General features: G+C 41.7%; 1 protein-coding gene across 1 annotated transcript in view; it reads left to right on the forward strand.

The window, feature by feature from the left end:
- Positions 1-18,281, forward strand: part of LOC139447202 (cullin-3-A-like) — a 31,212-nt gene extending 12,931 nt beyond the window's left edge. Inside the window, exons 10-20 of the mRNA XM_071228427.1 lie at positions 759-935; positions 2,498-2,668; positions 3,960-4,067; positions 5,569-5,693; positions 7,260-7,479; positions 8,671-8,788; positions 10,454-10,522; positions 11,176-11,251; positions 12,644-12,713; positions 14,032-14,138; positions 15,159-18,281. Of these exons, the coding sequence (XP_071084528.1) occupies positions 759-935; positions 2,498-2,668; positions 3,960-4,067; positions 5,569-5,693; positions 7,260-7,479; positions 8,671-8,788; positions 10,454-10,522; positions 11,176-11,251; positions 12,644-12,713; positions 14,032-14,138; positions 15,159-15,183 (1,266 nt within the window). The 3' untranslated portion in view covers positions 15,184-18,281. The remainder of the gene's footprint in view (positions 1-758; positions 936-2,497; positions 2,669-3,959; positions 4,068-5,568; positions 5,694-7,259; positions 7,480-8,670; positions 8,789-10,453; positions 10,523-11,175; positions 11,252-12,643; positions 12,714-14,031; positions 14,139-15,158) is intronic.
- Positions 18,282-19,785: the final 1,504 nt, after the last annotated feature.

A 19,785-nucleotide genomic window follows, 5' to 3' on the forward strand; every position in this document is an offset into this window, starting at 1 on the left:
TGTCATTACCTACAGGTGGGTGGAGAATGTCATTACCTACAGGTTGGTGGAGAATGTCATTACCTACATGTGGGTGGAGAATGTCATTACCTACATGTGGGTGGAGAATGTCATTACATACTGGTTGGTGGAGAATGTCATTACATACAGTGGGTGGAGAATGTCATTACATACAGGTGGGTGAAGAATGTCATTACATACAGGTGGGTGGAGAATGTCATTACTTACATACAGGTGGGTGGAGAATGTCATTACTTACATACAGGTGGGTTGAGGATGTCATTACTTACATACAGGTGGGTGGAGAATGTCATTACCTACAGGTGGGTGGAGAATGTCATTACCTACAGGTGGTTGGAGAAAGTCATTACATACATGTTGGTGGAGAATGTCATTACATACTTACAATGCTGGTCATTAGAGCCAACCAAGTTGATCAGGTGGTCAGGCTTGTTGACATGGGTGCTACTCCACAAGGGGATCGAGGTGCTACGATGTTGGTAATTCAATGGATGAGAGTTATGATAACCTTATTGCTAAGATTATGGCTTTGTGGAATGGGCCCTATGTTGAAAGCGTGTCATCATACCCACACAACAGTGCTCACAATATCAATCACTTGACTGCCTGGTCCAGAGTGGATAATTTACAGGCCTTGGTCATTAAGCTGTAACATTGCTGAGTGCAGCGTTAAACATACATTACATACTTTCAGATAGGAGGAACATAAATACAGAATGCTTTTCCTTCTGTCACAGAGTTTATTGGATCTGAAGGATCGGTTTGATCACTTCCTTCATGAGTCCTTCAGTGATGATAAGCTGTTCAAGCAGATGATATCCAGTGACTTCGAGTACTTCATCAACCTCAACTCCAAGTCCCCTGAGTACCTGTCACTCTTCATCGATGACAAGCTCAAGAAGGGTGTGAAGGGGGTAAGATTCACAGCATGTCATGAAATAGCTCACTGTGGTGGGAGGTTTAATTCACACAATTGTTTGCTCTGTTGTGCACATTATGTTTGTTATGTAAGATGTAATATTTAAAAAAAATTCTTTTCACACAGATTAGGAATAATATTATGACTAATACAAATATTACAAACAATTTGAATATTGCTGTTGTGGCCAAGTTTGTTAAGCATGTAAGAGAAAAGGGGTAAGAATATTCATACAGAACAGTTTCAAGCCCCAATCGAATAGGTAGAATAGGCCTTCAGCAACCCATGCTTGCCGTTAAAGGCAACTGTGCTATTCGTAAGAAGCGACTATTGGGATCGGGTGGTCAGACTTGGTTGATGCATATCATCATATCCCAATTGGGTGGATTGATGCTCATGTCAATCACTGGATTGTCTGGTTCAGATTCCATTATTTACAGACCGCTGTCATATAGCTGGGATATTGTTGAGTGCGGTAATTTTCTGTGCAGAGTTGTGTCCCTTTGGCATGACTGAAACCAGTGATATGTTATCTAAATTCACCCTGATAATGTTTCAAGGTTTGTCAGCACCATTCCCTTGCTTCAAGTTGTCACCAGTGGTCCAATTGACAGAGTAGAGTTGTGCCCCTTTGGCATGTAAGGAGTGCCAGAACCTATGATTCAAATGCTTTGGCTGCTGAAGTCTTATGTTCTTTGATGTGGGTATCTACTGGGCAGGAAATTTCACCAATGTACGTGTCACCACTGTCACAATTAATGAAGATTCCGGGGTAGAATAGATCTTCAGCAACCCATGCTTGCCGTAAAGGGTGACTATGCTTGTCGTAAAAGGCGACTAACGGGATCGGGTGGTCAGACTGGCTGACTTGGTTGATGCATGTCATCGATCTCAATTGCGTGGATCGATGCTCATGATATTAATCACTGGATTGTCTGGTCCAGACTCGATTATTTACAGACCGCCGTCATAAAGCTGGAATATTGCTGAGTGCGGCGTTAAACAACAAACCAACCAATCACAATTAATCTTATAGATTACTCTTTTTTTCTTTTCCTTATTGTGTGTGTGTGCGCACGCGCGTGCGTGTGTGTCTGTGTTTTGCGGCCCTTAGGCTGCTTCTAGTGGATTGGGAGCCATTGAAGATGGTATTGATGCCTGCTAGGTACTTAAGTAATCTGCGGATTTGATGAGAGACTTTACCAATGTGGGGTAGGGTGATTGTGATGGTGGCAGATTCTGGTCTGGTTGGTTCAGGTTTGGGGTGGAGAAAGTCCTCTCACTGTACATTTGGCTTCATCCAATTATCTGTATGTTATCTACTTCCTGTTGTTGTCAATGTTATTCTGCTGCTTATCACATGTCATGCATATATATACCTCACATCACTTGGTTGTTGTCACTCCAGCTTGAAAACGGTGTAAGAATCTACATGGAAATGTAGCTATATGTTATAAACCAGAAGTTGTTATCCATACGTTGTACGTTTTCTTACTTACTCACTTCTAGAATGCCAATTAAATTCTTGTTGCTATTTCACTTGTTCTGTGTATGCAGATGACAGAGCAGGAGATTGAGAATGTCCTGGACAAGAGCATGGTGCTGTTTCGTTACCTCCAGGAGAAGGATGTGTTTGAACGATACTACAAGCAGCATCTGGCACGGCGGCTGCTCCTTAACAAGAGTGTGTCCGACGACTCCGAGAAAAACATGATCTCCAAGCTCAAGGTATGCAGTACTGAGGATGCCCACATGCAACAGCCTTAGAAATGTCACTTGTCCTAAGAGTGTGTAGCTAGTGCTGCTTGAACGAGACAAAAATGGAGTTTATGTACTTACTATCACATTTATGCAAGCCTTGAGATCCGGTTCAGAATTAGAGCCCTCAAATAGACTCACTGAGGACTACCATCAATGGATTTGTACTTGTCCTCAATTTAGTGGTCTCAGGATACCAGACGAGTGTAAATTTCGAAGGCAGTTGCATCAACCATGATCATCCTGCTTACTTCAGATGTATGATGTTGAAATATATTCAGTCATCTTTCAAATACATTCCATTGATGCAGCGAAGAATTTGTTCTACCTTATATCCTAATTGTGCATTGTCTGTGATCAGCCTTTCCACTAAGATGCATGCAATGATCAACTTTCTGTGGAGGTCTACCAAGGTTAGCAGCGTTAGAAACTGGCACAAGTCCTGAAGTCCTTGCCCAATAGTTAAGCTATCATAAGGAGTTGTTGAAATTCGCCATGTTATGCTGTCATTAAAAGGACTTGTGGACTTAAATGTTACTGCAGCGGTAGAAACCAACATTTTTTACTTCTTGATAGGCATTTAGAAGTTGTTTATATTACTGGCTTCATTCTTTGTTTATGTCACTGACTTCACCGATGATTGTCGTCACTACAGGCTTCTCCACGCCAGTGCAACTACATCTGATATCTACTCTACTGTATAAACATTGCCTCCTACCTGTATATATACTTGTCAGCCATACTCTGTATAGCACTTGCTTGATAACTGTGTTAAAACATACACCGAAACATCACTCTTAATTGTAATAAAGAAGTTGTTCATCCATAAATTCTTATCCTTACTTACCATTTTTGGTCCACTAGTCCTTATAATGATAATATATAGTAAAACCTTAAAATTGGCAAATTTCTACTGGTCCTTATGATACCTTAACTATTGGGCAGTTTGGCAAGGACTTTTGGACTAGTGCCAGTTTCTAACCCTGATGTTAGTTGGTTAATGCAGCTTGTAATGTGTATAGCAAGCTTAGTTTCCATCTTCTCTAAAAGTGCCTGAACAGTTTTTAAAGCACAAGTTGAAATTTGCCATTTTTAATTGTTTTATATGTTATAAGAACTAGTAGACTAAAAATGTTAGTTTCTATTGCTGAAAAGGCTGTTACTATTGTATAAAGCTTTTTTATTAACGATGTGTACATTTGAATACACGATGCCATCTAGATGTGTACGTTTGACCAAGCTGGTATCTTCCTTTCCACAGACGGAGTGTGGGTGTCAGTTTACATCCAAGCTTGAAGGGATGTTCAAGGATATGACGGTGTCCAACACCATCAACGAGGAGTTCAAGGGTTTCGTCACACAGGCACAGGTGAGACAGTCATTGTTGGTCAAAGTAGGCATTAACCTTGTGGGGATTTCAGTTATAATAACTCCACAGGAACCTATGCTGCTTGTATGAGGTGACCAAATGGATCAGGTGGGCATGTATGAGGTGACCAAATGGATCAGGGGGGCGTGTATAAGGTGACCAAATGGATCAGGGGGGCATGTAAGAGGTGAAAAAATGGATCAGGTGGGCATGTATTAGGTGACCAAATGGATCAGGTGGGCATGTATGAGGTGACCAAATGATCAGGTGGGCAGGTATGAGGTGACCAAATGGATCAGGTGGGCAGGTATGAGGTGATCAAATGATCAGGTGGGCATGTAAGAGGTGACCAAATAATCAGGTGGGCATGTATGAGGTGACCAAATGGATCAGGTGGGCATGTATGAGGTGACCAAATGGATCAGGTGGGCATGTAAGAGGTGACCAAATGGATCAGGTGGGCAGGTATGAGGTGACCAAATGGATCAGGTGGGCATGTATGAGGTGACCAAATGGATAAGGTGGGCAGGTATGAGGTGACCAAATGATCAGGTGGGCATGTATGAGGTGACCAAATGGATCAGGTGGGCAGGTTTGAGGTAAACAAATGGATCAGGTGGGCATGTATGAGGTGACCAAATGGATCAGGTGGGCAGGTATGAGGTGACCAAATGGATCAGGTGGGCATGTATGAGGTGACCAAATGGATCAGGTGGGCATGTATGAGGTGACCAAATGGATCAGGTGGGCATGTATGAGGTGACCAAATGGATCTGGTGGGCAGGTATGAGGTGACCAAAAGGATCAGGTGGGCAGGTATGAGGTGACCAAATGGATCAGGTGGGCAGGTATGAGGTGACCAAATGGATCAGGTAGGCAGGTATGAGGTGACCAAATGGATCTGATGGGCATGTATGAGGTGACCAAATGGATCAGGTGGGCAGGTATGAGGTGACCAAAAGGATCAGGTGGGCAGGTATGAGGTGACCAAATGGATCAGGTGGACAGGTTTGATGACAGGTCCTGATTTTTCTGTTCAGTTCGATGGTATGTGAATATGCTATTTGAACACAGTTTAGATTTGTTGTTTTGCTGAAAAGACATGGTTAGGTTTAGACGAAATGTATTCATGAGTGTGAATTACAGAGTGAAGTCAGAAACTGCTTGTTACAGACGATACAATGATGAATCTCAGTTAATAGTAGCATGTAAGTGACCCGTGAAGATGCTGGGTAGACTAGGTCTTCAGCAACCAATGCTTTCCATAAAAGGTGACTGTGCTTGCTGTAAGAGGCGACTAACAGGATCTGGTGGTCAGACTCGCTGACTTGAATGATGCATGTCATCGTATCCCAATTGCGTAGATCGATGCTCATGATGTCAATCACTGGATTGTCTGGTAGACACTCGATTATTTACAGACCGCTGTCATATAGCTGGAATATTGCTGGGCTTTAAACAATAAACAAACCCAACTAGTATGTTGTTGCTTTGTCTCCAGGTGAACTTGTGCGGAGTGGACCTGACTGTGCGAGTGTTGACAGCTGGCTTCTGGCCCACACAGTCTGCCACGCCCAGCTGCAACATCCCCCACGCACCACGGACAGCATTCGAGGCATTCAGGAGGTAAGCACACGCCCATCTTCCTGCACTCAGTGTAACTTGGGAGCATCCGTTATCAACTGACAAACATATCACAGCTTCCTGCACTCAGTGTAACTTGGGAGCATCCGTTATCAACTGACATACATATCACGGCTTCCTGCACTCAGTGTAACTTGGGAGCATCCGTTATCAACTGACATACATATCACGGCTTCCTGCACTCAGTGTAACTTGGGAGCATCCGTTATCAACTGACATACATATCACAGCTTCCTGCACTCAGTGTGTCTTGGGAGCATCCGTTATCAACTGACATACATATCACGGCTTCCTGCACTCAGTGTAACTTGGGAGCATCCGTTATCAACTGACAAACATATCACAGCTTCCTTCACTCAGTGTAACTTGGGAGCATCCGTTATCAACTGACATACATATCACGGCTTCCTGCACTCAGTGTGTCATGGGAGCATCCGTTATCAACTGACAAACATATCACAGCTTCCTTCACTCAGTGTAACTTGGGAGCATCCGTTATCAACTGACATACATATCACGGCTTCCTTCACTCAGTGTAACTTGGGAGCATCCGTTATCAACTAACATACATATCACGGCTTCCTTCACTCAGTGTGTCTTGGGAGCATCCGTTATCAACTGACATACATATCACGGCTTCCTGCACTCAGTGTGTCTTGGGAGCATCCGTTATCAACTGACATACATATCACAGCTTCCTTCACTCAGTGTGTCATGGGAGCATCCGTTATCAACTGACAAACATATCACAGCTTCCTTCACTCAGTGTAACTTGGGAGCATCCGTTATCAACTGACATACATATCACGGCTTCCTTCACTCAGTGTAACTTGGGAGCATCCGTTATCAACTAACATACATATCACGGCTTCCTTCACTCAGTGTGTCTTGGGAGCATCCGTTATCAACTGACATACATATCACGGCTTCCTGCACTCAGTGTGTCTTGGGAGCATCCGTTATCAACTGACATACATATCACAGCTTCCTTCACTCAGTGTGTCTTGGGAGCATCCGTTATCAACTGACATACATATCATGGCTTCCTTCACTCAGTTTGTCCTGGGAGCATCCGTTATCAACTGACATACATGTCAGCTTTCTGCACTCAATGTGTCTTTGGAGCATCCGTTATCAACTGACATACATATCATGGCTTCCTTCACTCAGTGTGTCTTGGGAGCATCCGTTAGCAACTGGTATACACATTATACTTACTAAGTAGTGTGTTGCAAATGAAACAACAGTTGAAACTACAATGTCCATGTCCGTCAAGGGGTATTGAAGTATTGTTGAAAAACGTGCTTAATGTTGTGTCAATTATCCTTATGAGAAACCAGTCAATTAGTTATGTCTCTCCTATCCTCCTCTCTCACCCACACCCCTTTCTCTCCTCCTCCTCTCCTCTCCTCTCCTCTCCTCCTTGGATCATAGCTCATAATATGAATCACAATCTGGTCTAGACTTGATTATTTGCAGGCCACTGTAATATTCTGAAATATTGCTGAGTGCGGTGGTGAAGTTGACCAATGTAACCATCTGTTCCAGATTTTACTTAGCGAAACACAGTGGCCGTAAGCTGACGCTTCAACCACACCTGGGATCAGCCGACTTACATGCAACATTTTACGGCCCAAAAAAGGAGGAACCGTCAGAGATGAGTGCGGCCAGCTCCGCCAAGGGGCCCCGGAAACACATCCTGCAGGTGTCCACGTACCAGATGTGTATACTCATGCTCTTCAATAATAGGGACAAGTGGACGTATGAGGTACACAGTTGGGATATTTGTCAGCGTTCTTAGTGCATGCTTCTCCAGGTGTGACAGTTCAGATATTGTCACTGTCTCCCATGTATTGTGATACATACACATAGCTACCAAGTGGTCCAAATGTTTCGTATTTGTTATGATTTTGGCAATGAAATTATGATTCTCCATTCATACAAATAACATGCCAATCTTCAATAAAGTCAGGGGAAGGACTTAATTGTTAAGGACGCCAGTACACAAAGGGTTATTATTTAGCCTTACACTGTCTGATATAAAAGTGAGCAGTATGAAGTGTATTTATAGCTTTGCATCTGTCCAATCAAGACACTCGTATTATTGGAAGTCGCTGTTGAAAAAGAAACTAAGCGATAAAATTATCAACTGATCTACAGAATGACTTAGCTTGGTGTACAGTCAAGATGATTGTAACAAAATACTAATTGTAATATGGGAAAGTTGTATATGAGACAAAATGCTGGACACTGTGTTGGCTTCATATGGTGTCAGAAGAAACACTTGTTATTGGGATTTTTTCCCTGGAATTGATGAAAGTAACATTGGGATTAATTGTCTGAAACTGTTGTCGAGTGGAGACTGTGGCTGACCAACCGAGATCGTAGACTTGGTTGATTGTGTGTCATCAAACCCTGACAGCTTGGATTGTTGCTCGTATCAATCACTGGATTGTTCGGTCCAGACTCGATCATTTACAGACCGCTGTCATATAGCTGGAATATTGCTGAGTGTGGCATTAAACAACAAACCAACCAACCAATCATTGTTGCTCCCTATTAATATTGTGTTTCTATCAGCGAAAAAGAAACTTGAGGTCGTATTATTGTGTAAAGTTCTTTAAATGACTAGCAGGAGGACAGTATGTGAATTGCTCCATTCAGCTTCGGTAATGTCTTCTGTAACAGGTCAGGGGACACGGGTGGCCCAGTCGTCTAAGGCGTAGCAATTCACTGTGCAGAAACCTATGATTGTGGGTTCGAATCCCGGTTTCCCCCGATAATGTTTCTAGGTTTGTCAGCACCATACCTGTGCTCATGGGTTTCACCGAAATGGTAAACTTCTGAGACCTGCATCATTTCGGGCTTTCCTCACACGCTGTGATTTTACAGGAATAATGTTAAAAGCGGTGTGTAACCCAACTCACTCACTCTGTAACAGGTCAGCATTTGTTTGCAGGAAGTAAAGAATGAGACCGATATTCCGGAGCGAGAGTTGACAAGAGCGCTACAGTCACTAGCTGTAGGTAAAATAGCTCAGCGGGTTCTACACAAGGAACCCAAGACAAAAGATATAGGTGAGTGACAGGAGCAACCAGCATCTCAGCAGGTGGCATGAGAGGCACAGTCTTCTAGCGCCTGTATCCAAATTGCAGAGTCACGTCCCTTAGGAGTGCCAGAAACGTATTATTGTGGGTTGGAATCACAGTTCGTCCTGATTATGTTTCTAGATTTGGCAACACCCAGCACCATGCCTGTGCTTGTGGGTTTTAACAAAATGGTAAATGTGTGACCTGCATCGCTCCCACATAGAGCTGGCATGTCATGGACTGACTTACTTGTTATCCCGTGCCACGAAGTGGGGCGGGGGACATGGGAACGGGGTTCGTCTGTCCGTCCACTTCTCTAAGGGGACAAAATTTTCTCAATGACTATTTAAGTCATTTTTTCACAGAGTTATGGCCCTTGCTTCATGCTTTTCATCTTAGTGCAGACTTGTGAAGAGGTCGGGTGGTCAGGCTCGCTGACTTGGTTGATGCATGTCATCATATCCCAGTTGGGTAGATCGATGCTCATGATGTCAATCACTGGATTGTCTGGTCCAGACTCGATTACTTACAGACCCCCTTCACATAGCTGGAATATTGCTGAGTACAGGGTTAAACAACAAACAAACAAACAACTTACTGCATTCTGTTTGAAATGGGGACAAATTTTCTCAAACTACTGAAGTTCCATGAATATAGGGGGGCACAGGGCACGCCAGAAACCTATGTGTGTGGGTTCGAATCCCGGTTCGCCCTGATTATGGAACTAGGTTTGTCAGCACCATACCCGTGCTGGTGGGTTTCACCAAAGTGGTAAACATCTGAGACCTGCATCACTTCGGGCTTTCCTCCCACAGTTAGCTGACTTTCCGTGATATAACTGTAATACTGTTAAAAGCGGCGTTAAACCCAACTCACTCACTCACTCCATGAATGTAAGTCTGCCTGCTTTTCTAAGAGATACTCGTCCAGACTGAGTTTGAAAATTGGTCCGGTATACAGTTAGTCCTTTGATCCATGTTTTACTTGGTGCATCATGTTAGCAATGGGGTTTTCTCAGAAATTACTGAAGTTAGCTTATCTAAGAGATACTTATGAAGAGTTATTTTTTCCAGAGAATGGGTCTTTAGTGTGTATTAATTTCTCATTTTATCATTTTTTTCTGATGACATAAAGTGGTCCAAGTGCCTATATAGTGCTTTATAGGACTCCTTTTTTATAGTTTATGTTCACTACTATATGAACAAACAAAATTCTTATAATCTGCCCCATTGTGGTGGATAGTGATAACGCTGTTTTACGGTTCACTCATTATCTCAGTAAATTCTGTGTGTTAAGAACTTAGGTTAGAGACTTGAGAAATTGTCAGTTTAATGAACCAGTAACATAAAAGAGTCTTGACTATTTCATGTGCAGCATTACAAGCAGGGTAGACACCATTGGTCAAATCACACTAGTCTCAGCTCATGTAGGACCCATGGTAAAATAACTGAATTTCTGGGGTACTGGGAACTAGCCAGTCTTGATTGGTACTAATCTAGACTAGTGGCCGTGTCTATCCCTTACAAGGAAACAACGTTGACGTAAAAACACGTGTCATTCAATGTCACTGGCTACTTTTACTCTGACAGCCTGTTTTGTCACTATCTTCTTCTTATTTTATCAGGTGCTATCATCTCCCTTGTTTTGTTTCAGAACCTAACCATTTGTTCACAGTCAATGATCAGTTCTCGTCCAAACTATTCAGAGTAAAGATACAGATGGGTGAGTAGAAAGAGGATGTTGTGCTGATGTTGGTCTCAGAAGACTGTTTAGCCAGAATGTACCATTTTCATCTTTTTAACTCCTTCCTATGACAATTGCAAAAAGTTTGTGATCATCAAGTAATCTAATCGCCTTAGCTCTTCCACCACATAAGGGGGCACAGGTGGCCCAGTCATCTAAGGCGCCACGATTCGCTGTGCAGATTTGCATCCCTTGGGCACACCAGAAACCTATGATTGTGGGTTATAATCCCGATTATGTTTCTCGGTTTGTCAGCATCATACCCATGCTTGTGGGTTTCACTGAAGTGGTAAACGTCTGAGACCTGCATCACTTCGGGCTTTTCTCCCACATTAAGCTGACACGCCGTGATATAACTGTAATACTGTTAAAAGCGGCGTTAAACCCAACTCACTCACTCACTCACTTCCACCACACAGCTCATTTAATAGCCAGTGCCTGTCACAGTCCATTAAACAACAGGTCAATTTTGACCACATTTTAGATTTTTGAAGGGAATACAATGGATATAGCAGACCCTTATAAAACCAGCAACTGAAACAGAATGCATGAGAGCATCAGAGACAGATAGTGCCACCATGACTGTTTCCACTACATTGTAGTGATCTTGTGTGATGCTGTCTGTGTTTCAGTTGCGGCCAACAAGGGGGAGGCGGAGCCAGAGAGGAAGGAGACGAGAAACAAAGTGGATGAGGATAGAAAACATGAATATCCTTTGCTTCTATGTGCTGCTCTGTGGCAGCTGGTTAATACTTGGTACCTTGTGGGGATTCCGGGTTAGAATTGGTCCCCTATGCTGGTTGTAAGAGGCATCTTAATGGATTGTGTGGTCAGGGTCGCAGACTTGACTGATTGCATGTTGTCGTACCCTGATGGCATAGATGGTTGCTCACGATATATCAATCACTGGATTGTCTGGCCCAGGCTCAGTTATTTACACGCTGCTGTCATGTACCTGAATATTGTTGTGTGCGGTGTTATGCAACAAACAAGCTCGCACACACGCACATAAGATACCGCCCTGGTCTGGCTGTGTATCTCTAGCAGGTGCTGGTAGACTGTATCAACATGCCTTTTGTCCGAGTCTGAATCACTGTCAGCCATGATTGTCATAACTGGCAACAAGAATGGGGAAGTGATTGTCACTATGGATGCGGGATTGCATTTCGAGTGTAGGTGATAAAGAAAGTCTCCCTGACATTAACAGCATGCCATTATGTTCCTACAAAGCACCACACACTCACCCACCCTCAGTAGATCCCCTCAGCCTAGATAATGAATCATTAATATTGACACTGCATGTAAACATCAGGGTATGAGTTCAGCCACATCTTAACACACTCCCTGAAGAGTTTCTCTACTAGTACTTACGTTCAAGAGGCAAGCCCAGATAATCTTTTCAGAATATTTTGGTCAGATTCTGAAAATGTGTCAGGATTTTGCAACTGCGAGTAAATTTCTCAAAAATGGGGTGAGGGATATTGGAACGGAGTCATTCCGTCCGTTCATCCGCTTCTCAATGGGGACAAATTTTCTCAAAAACTATTCAAGTTAGAGGAATACATTTTTGCACACTGATGTTTTTGGTCACGATCTCAAATGAGTTCGAAAATTGGTGTCGCACAGTCATATTTTACAGAGTTATGGCCTTTGCCCCGTGTTTTTCAACTTAGTGCATATTGTTTGCAAAGGGGACAAGTTTTTCATAGAAACTAATGAAGCTATGAATGAATGTTTTCATGCTTATCTAAGAGATACTTGTCAAGACTGAGTTCGTCAATATATTGTCACAGCTTTCGATCCACGTTATTTGTACAATTTGGGCAAGTTTCCTCAGAAACAACTGAAGTTAGCTTATCTAAGAGATACTTATCAAGACTGAGTTATTTATTTCAGTGAAAGGGCCTTTAGTGTGCATTAATTTCACATTTAATCATTTTTTTCTGATGACAAAAAGGGGCCCAAGTACCTATCCCCTCTAACTTCTAATGTGCCTCATGGCGGGAGATAGGGATAAAGCTGTTTTCTTGTTATGTGTAAATTAGGTCTTATATCGTGTTTGTGTAAGAGTATTTGGAATTTTTCCTTAACTATTCTTACAATAGAAGCTGCTATAGTTCGTATAATGAAAGCAAGAAAGAAGCTACAGCACAACGTTTTAGTTGCAGAGGTGAGTAGACCAAGTCATCAGTGTTCCAGATGTAAGAGGCAACCTCAAGATCTCAGTTCTGTGACCAGGAGACGTGGCACACACTTTTCAGGCTCTCTACAGTTTCACTGTGTCAATGAAATCCTTTTAATTTGTTAATGTGTGTACTAGGGCTGGGATGAGTCCAAATTTACAACCCAGGTACTCGACCCCCCTATTACGTGACTGTACCTGGATACTCGTTATCGATCTTAAGAATTTGGTACATAATGTACAATTGGGAATGGTGTTTCCAGTGCCCTGGCAAATGCTATTTACATACACATACAAAACAATCAGATCATTCAAACACTGTAGCTGACTGAAGTTATATCATTACTCAAACGTTTAAAAGTCCGAAACAATGTATGCATAGTCAGAAAGAACTGCAAACACAAGCCATTTTTATTGTGATTGCATTTAAATAATATATCCAGTGACTAACCACGGGTACAGGAAGTCCTGTGGATACCCACCGAACCCGAGTACCCGAGTTACCTGTCCAGTCCTAGTGTTGACTCAATCACTATCTTTTGTATTGTTTTACTCCCATTTATAGTGTTCCGTCTGTCCGTCTGTCCGTCCTTCCGTCCGAGCTTTTGTACGGCCCATAACTTTTTAACCATGCACCCTAGCTTCATCAAACTTGCTACACACATTTACCTCAATGAATACTTGTGCTTTTGGCTAGTTTGAAGATTCTGAACTTTTTAATTTTTGCCGTTTCCATGGAAACATTAAGAAACTTACCCCGGTAAACTTTTAGGGTGGGTGTTTTGTACGGCCAATATCATTTTAACTTTGCACCCTAGCTTCACCAAACGTGCTACATACATTAACCACAATGAGTACTTGTGCCTTTTGCTGGTTTGAAGATTGTGAATTTTTTTATTTTTGCCGTTTCCATGGAATCATGGTGAAACATAAATTTTGGGTAGAGTTTTTGTTCGATCCATGTTTACAATATTATGTATCCTAGCTTCAGCAAACTTGCTACATTAACCACTATGATTGTTTTTTTATCTTTTATAAGATCCTGAGAGTTTTCTCTTTTGTTGTTTTCATGGAAACATGATGGAATTTAGAAATTTTGATGACTGGTTTTGTATAGGTCATGGGGTTACAAAAGAAAGGGCAGTTCCTCTGACTTAAAGCAACAAGTATATTTCGTTAATTAACAAACTATTTACTATTTGTTGTTGACCAGCGGGGATAACGGGGGAATATGAGCTTTGCTCACTTCTTTCTTGTTTTTGAATGAAAAGGTTGGGTTGACAGTTGTTTGATGTTATTATTCCAGTGTACGGAAATGCTGAAGCCTCGCTTCCTGCCAAGTCCGGTGATTATAAAGAAAAGGATAGAGGGCTTGATAGAAAGAGAATACCTGGCCCGATCTACAGAAGACAGGTGAGACAAGGGCACAGCACTGCCAAGACCCAACTTGGTTTTTGTACCTTTTTTCAGCAAAATGTAGTCTTAACATATCAACTATGTTATGTATGGTATGATTGTAATAGACTTTTTTGCTGTTACAAGATTATGTATGGTGGTATTGCTATCTTTAGTATGACATATCTTGAGTGGTTTTACATTGATGTTGGCAGGAATGTGGGATCCATGACTAAGAGTCACTTTTTCCCTGTCTGCATGCACAATATGCATTATTGCTTTCTGAGCTCTGACTACAGTTGTCTGACTACAGTTGTCTGACCACAGTTGTCTGACCACAGTTGTCTGAGCACCAATCGTGATTCCTGAGCAATTGTGACTGCCTCCGTGGTCTTGTAATAGTGCATCCCTGGCCGCGTCATACCAAAAGACGTTAAAAGATGGTACTGTTGTTACCCTGCCTGGTGCTTGGCATTAAGGGGCTAAAACAAGGACTGGTCGGCTCGGAGGCAGTGTAATGTGTCTGAGTGGGGTATTCATGTTAAACTCTGGCATGGTATCTCAGTGGACTAGTGCTATGAAAAAGGCATTAGTCCATGCACACACGCATGCATGCACACACACACTCAACTCATCGCTCTATAAGTGCAATAATGTCGGACACGTAAGCAACTTAGGCAATTGTACCTCCAAATTCTTGTCAGCCTTGCCTTATGACACCGAAGACCCGGGTTGCCCCCATGGGTACAATGTGTGAAGGGCGTGACTGGAGTCCCTTGTAATGATGTTACTGGAATACTGGTAAAATCATCCTAAGGCCGCCTCAATGAACGCCAAAGGCTGTGCGGTCATGGGGACTTGAACACCCACAATAAATACTTTAGCAATTTGATGACATTTTCCTAATGACATTACCAGTTCCTTAACATCTCTACATTTGCTTTGACAAACCATCACCTATTATTCATTGCAATGTGTAATAATTCTTTCAGAATTTCAATGTAATAGTTCTACATGTGCTGTCCATTTTTGTTCCAGAAAAGTGTACACGTATGTAGCCTGAGAGTGGACAGGCATTTCCTTGGACTTTGTCGCAGTTTGAAGATGGATATTTCCCAGAATAAACCTTATGTGAAGATATATGTACATATTTATATGATAAAGACAAAAAAATGTTTTTGTTTTTTTCTAAGACTTGGATATTAATTCTGTGAAGACTTTGGGGCGCAGAAGCCGTATTTATCCCATCAGTACGTATCCCAGGGACTGTGGAAGAGGAGGAGTTGTGTCTTTGCTCATGAATATTCATAACTAGCTGTTAAATATTCATACAGAGCTTGTGAATATTCATCTCAGTCTGACGATTCCTTACTGTGTTGTTGCTTGTTTATTGGATTATCAACATTGAATCACAACGGGGAAGGTTTGTAGACTTAACCAATGGTTGGAAAGGACATGGAAGCTTGGAACTATTTGTTCGAACATGTTGGCTGCTGTCAGTGGACGATGGCGACATGGAAGTGGAAGAAAGCGGAAGGCAAAATTTTATGAGCTGCTGTATTCAGATCAGACTTCAGCTGTCTGCTTAAAGTAGTCCAACCCTGATCTATGCACCAAATTTTTGAACACAGATTTTAACCAACTCACTGGCAGGTGTTTTGTCAGTAGTTGTTGGTCTGTTCAAAACAGGTGCATGTGTGAATGTATCATGTCTTTACTATATTTCCAGTTTCTAAACATAGCTGTTGGTGTGACAACCACTTTTACATCAAATACATGTTTGCTTTCAGACATGAAAGTGTCGACTTTAAAATGAGATGTGATACATCTCTGTTTAAGTAATAATATTTAGACGTTTTCAAATCAAGGTTTTTGTGGTGATTTACAATGGGAGATAATTGAGCTTTGCAGTAAGAGAGTTGTCTCCCCTGAATGTATAGTAAACTTGGATCTGTGTATTTAGTGTGTTGACTGATTCTGAATGTTAGAGAATGGTGTTGGGTAGTTGGACAAGCACTGATTAGTCTGATGATAATACACTGTGTATGTGGAGATCCCTTCGGCCATGCTACACCTTTGTTCTTACATGGGGCACTTGCTGTTAGTGAAAATCTACAGATCTGTTGCTACAAAAATGAGTCCAAGCTGCACGTTAATTTGAAGTTGCGAGAAGTAAATGTGTTTTATGTACAGATACATATTAATTATTAATCCACAAGAAATGTTCAAATGTATTTTTACATTAAAATCTGTGATTCAGAAAAGGAATTTCAGATATTAAGTTAATTCTCGTATGTTGCCCCTGTGGCAGACTTATGATTGTTACTCTGTTCCCTCAGTCTTTGTACATTTGTGGGAAGTACCCTGTGTGACTCCTTACTTCATGTAAAGCCTCTGTTATGGAATGTCATGTATATTTGACCTAGCATTGCACTGTTGTTTTGTCAAAGTTCACCTAGATCCCCAGTATATTCAGCCAAATACTTCAGCAAAACTAGTCATTGGCCTTTATGAACATTCAAGCAAGAAGCAAGCTTTTTGTGTTGATAATATAAAACTGTAGAAAAACCTTGTAATTCCAAACCCAAAACTATGTTTGGAGAGAGAAAGTAGATGTAGGCCTCTTTGAGCGGCAATTATTGTTAATATATTCAAAGCTTCAACCACTGTCATGATGTCTTCATGTGATATAAATTAATATAATTGACAGATTGACTGAATGTATGGACGCTTTACAATTATCTTCACAAGAAAAAAGTTGGCAACACAAAGACCAGACCTTGATTTTCAAATCCAAATCCAAACACTGTATTAATGGGATAAGAAAATAGGGGTGGGACTTTGTACTCCACCAAGGAACCAGTTCAAAAGTTTGATGACAGATAAAATCAGACTTACCACTATTGCAAGCAATGATAAAACCCTACCTTGTGGAAGACTGGATGTATTTGTGACAAATCCTAACAGTATATTCAGTAGGATCAGTTAAGTTTTGTAAAAACGTTAAGAAATCAGTTAAGCTGTTAAGAGGTGTCTAACGGGATCCGAGGGTCCGACTTGCTGACATGGTTGATCCAAGTCATATTATCCCAATATGTGGATCAATGCTGATGATGTTATCACTTGATTGTCTGGTCCACACTGCAGTTACATACCAGTAGCTGAAATATTACTGAGTGCGGCATGAAACAACAAACAAATAAAACAATGGGAAGTTGATTTTGTCATCACCTACCACTAAACCTAAGGAATTAAATTTTGTATATGATATGGAACTTTTGAACTGGTCCCCAACCAGAAATAAGTAAAATGGTAAAAAGAATGGATAATTTACTGTTGCTATCAATATAAGTATATATGAAGGACTAGAATTAAAATATGTTGAAAATTTATCGTAAAACTTATTAACTTTGAATTATGATGAATCAGGCAGGGAAATCAAAACAAACATTCAAAAAATATTTATAAAATATGTATATATTCATTTTTTGGTCCTACCTATCTGAATTTTTTTACCAAATATCTGTAAGTCCCCCAAAAGAAGAAGTCTGGTCTAAGATCATGTCGATATGTAATGTGGCATTAGTTTTAATTAACTGTTATAGCTGAAGGTAAATGGCGAGCTGTGACTGAGGGTCTAGGATAACTCTGTATGTAACAGGAGTGGGGTAGCGTGGCAGCCTGCCTACATGCAATACAGGGTTGCTATGTGTACATCACGTGGCTGTGTACTGTCAGTGTGGCAGCCTGCCTACATCACGTGGCTGTGTACTGTCAGTGTGGCAGCCTGCCTACATCACGTGGCTGTGTACTGTCAGTGTGGCAGCCTGCCTACATCACGTGGCTGTGTACTGTCAGTGGGGCATCCTGCCTACTTCACGTGGCTGTGTACTGTCAGTGTGGCAGCCTGCCTAGGTAAGTGGCTGTGTACTGTCAGTAGGGTGGCATAACAACCTGATTGCTACATTGTTGCTGATCTACATCACATGGCTGTATACTGCGTGATGGCTCCTATTGTCACATCAGGGCAATGCACAACAACTCAAAATGTAAATATTCCGTGTCATGTCAGGTCGCACCTGGCACATTATGTCAGAACGTTTGATGATAGACCTGGGCTCATGACCAAATGAAAATAAAATTTAAAAACACCTTATAGAAGAGTTGAGCTTATTTTTTGTTTTCCACACATGTGAACCAAGATTCATCTATTAAACTGTTACATTTGGGCTCAACTGTTCGGAGTGAATGAATGTTGTTTTACCCCTGTCAGCAATGTTACAGCTTTTATGGCAACCAGTAAATAGTCTTAGTGTTTGACAGAATGAGTAGTGATTGAGTGAGTGAGTAAGGTTTTACGCTGCTTTTAGCAATATTTCAGCAATATCACGGCAGGGGACACTCGAAATGGGCTTCACACATTGTACCCATGTTGGGAATCGAACCCGGGTTGTCAGCGTGGCGAGCGAATGCTTTAATCACAAGGCTACCCGACCGCCCCGACAGAATGAGTAACTATCCATACCAAGGATACAGACGATTGTAACTTCCATACCCTCATGGAACTGCATCCAAGTGTGGATGGAGCTTCTGCCCAGATAGTTGAAGGTCGGTCATTCGAGTCAAACCAAAAGACTTTAAGAGACCATATGTTTACATGTGTTAGCTCGGCCCCACAATGCACTTGTGGAATGATTCTAGTTGTGGGATTAAACTGAAGCCAATTATGATGAAAATGTAAATATATGTATCCTTGTTATTGCTGCATGGAGTTATGGATAAGCACTCACTGAATGGATAATAAAATGTGACTTCCACTTTCATCCATGAACTACCAATTTCATAGGTAGTTACACTAGAGTGGAGAACCCTGTTATGTAGACAAAAAGGGTTGGCCAGCGAGGTCAGTAATGTAAACAAAAGGAATTATGACTGATTTGGGAGTTTGATGAATTGATGGTACGCCGGAGGACAGTTGGATTCTTTTCATGTTAGAACCTACAGCGAAAAATCACGCCTAATTGTAATATAGAAGTTGTTCTCAATAAATCTTATCCTTACTTAGTACTCTAACTTCTCAATGCCTCTCAAAGAAGAAACTGTTCTCTGTTGTAAAGGGAGTGGGTGGCCCTGACATCTCAGGTGCTGTGATTCGCTGTGCAGTTGTGTCCCTTGGGCATGCCAGAAACCTATGATTGTAGGTTCTAAGCCCGGTTCGCCCCGATTATGTTTCTAGGTTTGTCAGCACCATACCAGTGCTCGTAGGTTTCACCGAAGTGGTAAAAGTCCTGCATCACTTAGAGCTTTCCTCCCACATTATGCTGACACACCGTGATATAACTTGAATAGTTAAAAGCGGTGTTAAACCCAACTCACTCACTCACTCTGTTGTAAAAGTTGCAACTTTGTTTCCACCACTGTCAGCAGACTGACGCAGGTGAAAGTTGTGAAATACTGCATTTACTGAGTTGGTTGCACTACATGATACAGAAACCGACGTGAATCGACAGCCTGGAGCGTGATATGGCCTTGTTGCGGGACAAACATGGCGGAGCAAGAGCAACAGCGGTTCTGTTTGACTTCAGTACATTGCTAAATATGCTACACTGAGCAATAGGCAATGTGTTATGAAACATGGATGTTAAAAGAAACTATTTCACCAATA

Source organism: Haliotis cracherodii, unplaced genomic scaffold (assembly GCF_022045235.1).
Source record: "Haliotis cracherodii isolate W230 unplaced genomic scaffold, xgHalCrac1.p SCAF_7, whole genome shotgun sequence".
NCBI classification, from domain to species: domain Eukaryota; kingdom Metazoa; phylum Mollusca; class Gastropoda; order Lepetellida; family Haliotidae; genus Haliotis; species Haliotis cracherodii.